This window comes from Ipomoea triloba, chromosome 5 (assembly GCF_003576645.1).
Source record: "Ipomoea triloba cultivar NCNSP0323 chromosome 5, ASM357664v1".
Taxonomy (NCBI): Eukaryota; Viridiplantae; Streptophyta; class Magnoliopsida; order Solanales; family Convolvulaceae; genus Ipomoea; species Ipomoea triloba.
The window spans coordinates 4,039,585-4,047,166 of NC_044920.1; the positions used below are offsets into that span (position 1 = coordinate 4,039,585).

A 7,582-nucleotide genomic window follows, 5' to 3' on the forward strand; every position below is an offset into this window, starting at 1 on the left:
GACAACATATATGTGCAGATTAACAAAACTTAATCCTTATACTAAATATTAGGGTTCAATGTAGTGATGTGTGCCTTGTGTTATGAAATTATGATGTGTTATGAAATTATGAAATTTTGTATTAACAATAGTTATGTCTTACATTATGAAGTTTTATGAAGTTTTGTATTAACAATAGTTATGTCTTATATTATGAAGTTTTGTATTTTGTGATTTTTTTTTTTACCTATTATCACAAATTATGTACCTAAAATTTGAAAAATAAGTAAATATATAACATGTGTATGTATCTTATGTTATGAAATTTTGTATCTTACTAGTAATAAATTCTATACTTCAGTCATTTTAATCCAAAATCCATAATGCTATTTGAACCTGATCCATAATATAAATTGCCAACAAAAATTTGAAATTGAATGGAAATGCAGTGGATTCAATGCCTCACCATGTAAACAAGGCCTATTTATCAAAACAGTATACGCGTTCACATCAACAAACTTCAGATCATTCCCCCTAACACTCTGCCAAACAATTTGCAACTAATTCCCCAATGGGACGAGGGGGTCACAGCTCCAGCATGAAAAATATGTGTCCAAAATCTCAGAGAATGTGTAACAAGATCTCAAAACATCGTGATTTGAACAAGTTCAGTACAAGTCTTAGGTAAGTTTATTGGAGTCTCGTGCCAACATCCAGCAATGAATCTTTTTGTTCAACCAGCATAGGAGTATGGCATACATATTAGCAGGTTCAAGAGACCTGGTCCTCTGCGATGGGAGACACAGAAGCATCAGCTGAAGCTTCACCGCCATTGCCACTATTTGGATTTTCATCTGCATTCATTAACTGGGGACCACCAGAAGTAACGCCACTTTCGGATTCATTGCATGCATTTTCGACATGCACCTCATCAGTCAAAGAAGATTCCCTGGCAGCAGGTGTTGACTGAGATAAATCATTTGTGTCTGTAGTACTCCCTACCTCATCAATATCCATTCCAAGTTTTGGGCTTCCACTCGGTTGTTCCTGAGCATCATCTGTCAGCTCGTTAGGATTTTCTTGAACTGGGTCATCTGCCATGGAACCTTCATGTTCTGTCTGCTTATTAGGACTTTCTTGAGCTGGGTCAACTGCCATGGAACTTTCATCTTCTGTCTGCTTGTTAGCACTTTCTTGAGCTGGGTCAACTGCTGTGGAACTTTTATGTTCATTTACAGAGGCAACAGGTTCAGGATCTTCATTACTCGGTGCAGCAATCATTTTATTGTCTGCAGCATCAGCCTCAGCCGTAGCAAGTTCGAGAGCACGATTCTTCGCCTCAATTTCTTGCATTTCTGCTTGTTTTTTGTACTCATCCATGAGATGTTCAATTCTTTCTTTCTCTACCAAGAGGTCTCCATAGCGTTTCTGTAATGTACGCTCAAGATCTTTCTGCTTCTGAACTTCTTCCCAGATATTATTGATCCTGTTTGATGCTGCAAGCTGCTCTTGCTTTTGCAACACTTTGAAACATTCAAGTTCAGTCCCAGCAGTGTCCATCTGTTTGAAAGTTGCCTCTATTTGTGACCAAATTTTTCCAGCTCGAAACTGTTCATCAAAAGTAAAAAGGGAGTTACAAATGAACTTTTTCTTAAAGTTAACAATTACAAGCAAAGGTGAAATATAACAAGTGAACATAAAACAAATGTAATGAATCATCCAAGAAAAATGAAGGCTCACCTGGTATCCATTTGTTAAAACCTTAACCTTCTGCTCAAGCTTCTGTGCCTTCTTAGTGTCATCATCCATTTTCTTCTTCACATTCTCAAATTCATATTGCAGAGCACTGAGCTTCTCCATGTTTCCAGCAACACTGGAAAGACCATAGGCATTCCGTGTAGGGAAATACATGATGTCACTTAAGCATGTTTTGTGTGCTTCAACAAATTCATCTAGAGATTCAGTCTCATGCCCCATTGCCACACACAGAAACTGAGCTTCATCCTTGATCAAATCTTCAGCCTGTATTGTTGGAAGTTGTTACTCAACAGTCAGGGCAATACCAAGAATACTTAACTATATATGCATAAGAGGAAATTAAAAGAAGATAAAATAAAATTTGGAACCACAGCCACCCAGCTATAATAATCAGCTATAATAATCAATTGCCAGTAAAAATTATGATAGCAGAATTAGAGAACCCCTTACATGAAATAGTGCAAAACATCTCTATAACTCCAATAAAAGGCCAGATTACATCCTGTTTAATTTAGTGATGAAGGTAAAATCAAAGTCCAGCCCAGCATAAACAATTGATTATCATCTGTTATACATTTTAGATGCAATAATATGTTCAGGACTTCATTTTCCTAACTTGGATATTTCATTCCCTTCTTTAACTCAAATAATATAATGTAAGAAACAGATGCTGTCATCTTAGCTGAACTTATCATATTTCTCTCATATATTATATATGAAGTAGTTTCTTATGGGTAATAATAGCAAACAGATCATTTCATAAGCCATCTAAAATCTATGACACTAAAACACATAAGAGAGAAGCATAAGAAATTATATAACAAAATGCATACCTCTTTGAGTTCATCTTCTTCAAAATCTTCAATCACAGGCACAGAAACAGATTTTTTTTTGGTACCTTTTTTCTTCTCTTTTTCTGATTTCTCGTCAGTAGGATACTTCACATTATCATGTTCTAACAAAGATAGAAGCTCTTTTCTTATCAGCTCATCAGCCTGCTCAATTAATGTAGGAGGAACAAAGGAGCTCTTGTCTTCATCAGCTCTTATTAATGAACTCTTAATTAGGTCCAATGAAGCAGCAGGAGGTCTTGGGAGATCCCTTTGTAGTGCTTTTGATCTTTTCCGGAGTAATGCTTGCTGCCTTGCTTCTTCTTCTGCCTTCTCCCTTGCAATCCTTTCAGACATATCCTCTTCAATCTTCTCCTCTGGTTCTTCACTTTCTTCAGGTTGTGGTTGCATGACAATCTGGTACTCATTCTTTGGATTTGGAAGACTTTCTAAACGGGAACGTAGTTCTCGTCTGGAATCCGAACGCCCAACTTTTCCGCCATCCATGTCCATTTCTTCATTAATGTGCAGCTCGTCCCTCATTGGAGTCCCTTTTGGCGTCATTCCAAAAGAATATCCATCACTTGAAGGGGTCATGCCAATTCTAGGAGTGAGACCTGTCCCTCCTGGAGTTGCTGAAGGAGTCAAGAGGGGATTTGGTGTTTGTATCTCCTTCTTTTTAGGAGTCACACCAGAAAAGTCAGAAGGATGCAACATTGGGTTCTCCCCTCCCAGTAGTGGTGTTTGAGACTGACTCAATCTTCTTTGGTTTTCTGCTTCCATCATTATAGCATCCTGCTTGTTTGCAGGTGTTCTTTGTGGGGTTCTTAGTGGAGTCATCCCCTGCCGTGGAGTCTGGGTATAATTTGCAACAAGGGCACGAGTTGCAGCATTCCCTTCTAGAAGTTCCTCACTCCCAATGAGATCGCTGGCAATGCCAAACTTAGCAATAGCCTCCAATTCATGATCTGAAATTTGTGGAGCAGGAAGATTCAGTTTACTCCTCTTCCTCACTGTTTCAGGATCATTAAGCTTGTTGGCATGGAGAATGGCTGAAGGGGCATCCTGCCTTTGGGCAATTTTATTCCTAGCAATATCCTGCTTTCTTAGACGGGCCTCCTTATCTACTCGTCTTTCACCTTCAAGTTCTTCAATAGTAGTTGGAAACTTAGGTTGTTCCACTGTACGGTCTTCATCAGTAACATCATAAAATCCTGGAGGCGGTTTCTTCTCAAAGGGTATTTCAGCATTATAGTCAATACCCTTCCTCTTTCTCTTTCGATGTCGAACATCAATTCCAGCTGCCTTCAACTCTCTCCTCTTTTGTAAAGAAGCTAGCCTCCGAGCCTCTTCCAGTTGTTTCTCCCTAGCTTTCCTTTTGGCCTTCTTGCCTCTTGTATTGGCAAGCCGTGCGCGTGCTTCAGAAAGCATCTCTTTCTCATCCTCATCCATATCAACAGGATCCGGACGAGCAGGCTTTGATTCTGGATTTGGATCAATCTCTCCTGGCCGCAGCTTCCTTGGATCATCACCTGCTTCATAATTCTCATCCTTGGCACATGCTGCATCAAGGAGCTTCTCATAGCGTTCCAAGCACTGTGACGGGGTACGGCCCACAATAGGTGCAATTGTTCTCCATTGTGTGGGCATAAGCTTTGCAAGGTGAAGCAGCTTTTCATCCTCCTCTCTAGTCCACTCAGTCTGCAATGTCATTAAAAGTGATTGGTCAGCTCCAAAATCTCAATATTCCCACCAGAATAAGTGAACATGTAAATATTAGTTATGTAAACAATTCTTGGTACCAGAAAGTTCAACAACATACGTCACCTGGAGATGCTATAGATAAAGAGATATGCAAGGAAAATGTCAAAAGCAAAGCAAACAGTTTATGAAACACACTAATCTACTTTGTTAACAGCAAGCATTCCTTTTTTATCAAATTCATTCACAGTCTTACCTTGCAAGCACTCAAGCAGTACTTATATTCAGCTATCACTTTTGTAGCACAATTTACACACTGAATGCTATGCTCAATTTTTCCATCAAATCAAAGTTATGGTAGACTTGTTAATTTTAATTCAATTTTTCATAAAATTAAGTTTAGTATTTATAAAATTTATATATTAAAATTACTATTAAGCACACAAAATTAAAATTAAAACTTACTAAAGAAAATAAACAAAAAAGAAAGAGTTAGATAGGTAATTACAAAGGGATTACAGTACATCTAGTCTAGTCTATTATGAATGAATAGATACAAACTTCAGAAACAAAAATAAAGACTTGCCTTTTTGATGGAAGGGTCGAGCCACTCATACCAACGAGCTTTGCACTGCTTGGCGGATTTACGAACGAGAAGGGAGGAGATACGGGCCCACTGGTTCTTGCCATACTTCATGACCGCCGCTTTCAGGATCTCATCCTCCGTGTTCTTCCATACTCCTCCCTTTATCATAATCCTCATCTTCGCTCAACGGGAGGAGGACCTTTAATTCGCTTCTCAGTTAATGATAGTGCGGAGTGGAGTAGGCGAGAAACGGAGAAACGGAGCGTGGTCGCCGGAGCCTGGAGGTGAGAAGCCCAGACAAAGGGACGGCTTTAGGAATTAGGGCTAAAGGGGCTTACGTTATTTAATTTTAAGATATTATATATATATATATATATATATATATATATATATATATATATATATATATATATATATATACCAGTTTCGAGAATCAAAGAATTAAAATCGTATTCCAAAACTTTGTTATGTTTTTTCATGAAAATAATAATGTAAAATGTGCACTGGAAAATTCATGATTTCCGATCCAATTAGAATGGAATAAGGTTCAAATTAATCATTGAAAGCAACTTTAAAGTGCAATAAGGCTACTTTCATTATCATTAGCATAAATCGTTTAGTTTGGTTTCGGAAAGTGTTGATCTTATCTTGGGCGAGCAAAAAAGAATGATGATGAAGACCCAGATCTTTGATGAAGCTTTAAGCTCCTTGAAGGAACATAGCTTCCTAGTTATGAAACAGTATGCGATTCAAGTTTTCTATAGCATAGTTAGAAAAGTTGTTTCTATGTCTGACTGTAAGGAATGGTTTACCATTTCATTGATCGGTTGGTGTAAACGTTTTATATTATGAATTAATGGAATAGCTATGTTTACCTTCAAAAAAAAAACACTCCAAATACATGCAATTTTCTCTAATAACAGGTTACCTTCTATTTCATCAGGTTGCCTGCTTACATGGATGGTAAGTTGGCATTTTAAAATATTTTTTTAATACTAAACTTTAAAAATAAAATAAATAAAAAATTTAAAAATTTAATTAAAAAAACAAACAAGCAGGCATTGTATTTTTAATTTTTTAATTATTTAAAAAAAAACAAGCAAGCAGGCATTTAATGTTTTATTTTTAACGTTATTATTATTAAAAAATTTATTTTAAAATGTCAATTCACCATCCACATAAGCAGACAACTTGATGAAATGAAAGGTAACATGCTATCTAGTGAAATTACATGTATTTGGAGTGTTCAATGGCCTAATTGCACTTTTTTCCGTTCAGTGACCTAATTGCACTTTCATGTTACGTTCAATGACCAATTTGAACCTTATTCTTGAAGCTTAGGATTTCTAATTGTTGAATTGGTAACACCAACCACTGATAAAGTGGTCATCAGAAAATTTCTAAATGAATTCAACATCTGGCTTGGTAACCACAAGGTTCCAAGTTTAACTTATTGTGGGAGTTATTTATTGTCCTTCTTGATTATGTGCAACTTAGACTGATTTACCTTATTGGAATCCTTTATCGGCTAGGGTCACAAGACGAGTTTCTCTTAGAGCGCACTTTCATATTGGGTAGCAAATACGGGCCTCCCCATTAAAAAAGTCAAAGAAAATTTGGGCGATTGGACTAAATAAACAAGAAGATGAATAAATTTCTGATTACTCATCAAAGGTGGTTGAAAATATTCACCGTCCACCTTTGATGAGTAGTAGGGGTGCACAAAATGGTCCGAGTTACCTGAACCGAACTGAACTGAAAAACCGATCGATTCGTGTTTTAGAATAACCAAACCAAAAAATCGAACGATTTTTATATTAAATATAAATATATATTACATATAATAAATAAATAAATATTATATATAATAAATAAATAAATAAATATATATATATATATATATATATATATATATATATATATATATATATATATATAGGTTCTTAATCAGGTGAGAACCATGTCCTAGGTGAGAACGTAAGGACAAATCCAAACCATTCGTCTAGTAGATCTAACGGTTGAAATAAACAAAATTTTGTAATATTTATGAAAATGACCCCGCTCATTATAAAAGTTTATAATATTTATGAAAATGACCCCGCTCATTTTTTACTTGATTTCTCATCCGTCAGATCTTGCAGATCAATGGTTTGGATTTGTCCTCACGTTCTCATTTGGGGGCATAGTTCTCATATGATTAGGATTCTATATATATATACACACACACATATTATAATTAATACTAATAAGAGCCGAAGAGAGTTAGGCCTAAAATGGGTAGAAAAAATGACGGTCAAATTAATTAATCAAATGGATGGTTCAGATGAATTATTTAATCAAATAGATGGTTAAGATAATTCAGATTAATATTATTAATAGAGATTATCTAATTTAACCTTACTTTTATGATTATCCGTTAAGTTTTCCGTTAAATATTCTCTTCTCCGTTAATATTCCGTTAACTTTTAACTTACCCATTAATTTTCTATAAGAAAGGTCTTAGGTTCGAACCTCATCTCAATCAAATTTGATACAATTAAGTTTCTCACTCTATTTTACTCTTATTAAATTAAATAAATTAGTAGCTACAACAAAAAATGATACTTTTGTATTTCTTTAATTTAGAATTATGTGTCTACAATACATTTATTTGAAAAAATTATTCATTATCAAAAAATTAAATTAAATAAGAGAAATAATTTCATTAGTTATATTGTCTTTATTTTCT

The 7,582-nt window shown here is 35.4% G+C and overlaps 1 protein-coding gene across 1 annotated transcript; it reads right to left on the reverse strand.

Annotated features, from left to right (window-relative positions):
* Positions 1 to 405: 405 nt before the first annotated feature.
* LOC116019527 (cell division cycle 5-like protein) lies at positions 406 to 5,178 on the reverse strand. The gene is made up of 4 exons (XM_031259779.1): positions 4,855 to 5,178; positions 2,571 to 4,268; positions 1,720 to 2,001; positions 406 to 1,587 (listed from the first exon to the last, which is right to left on the reverse strand). The coding sequence occupies exons 1-4, from the start codon at positions 5,029 to 5,031 to the stop codon at positions 751 to 753; spliced, it is 2,994 nt and encodes a 997-aa protein (XP_031115639.1). The 5' UTR covers positions 5,032 to 5,178; the 3' UTR covers positions 406 to 750.
* Between the last annotated feature and the right edge of the window lie 2,404 nt (positions 5,179 to 7,582).

Bases quoted from the DNA above. Each gene is read 5' to 3' on its own strand.
- LOC116019527 (XM_031259779.1), bottom strand. From the start codon at position 5,031: ATGAGGATTATGATAAAGGGAGGAGTATGGAAGAACACGGAGGATGAG. The intron at 2,002-2,570 runs GTATGCATTTTG...CCAACAATACAG, and splicing joins AAGAAGATGAACTCAAAGAG to GCTGAAGATTTGATCAAGGA. The intron at 1,588-1,719 runs GTGAGCCTTCAT...TTTGATGAACAG, and splicing joins TTTTAACAAATGGATACCAG to TTTCGAGCTGGAAAAATTTG.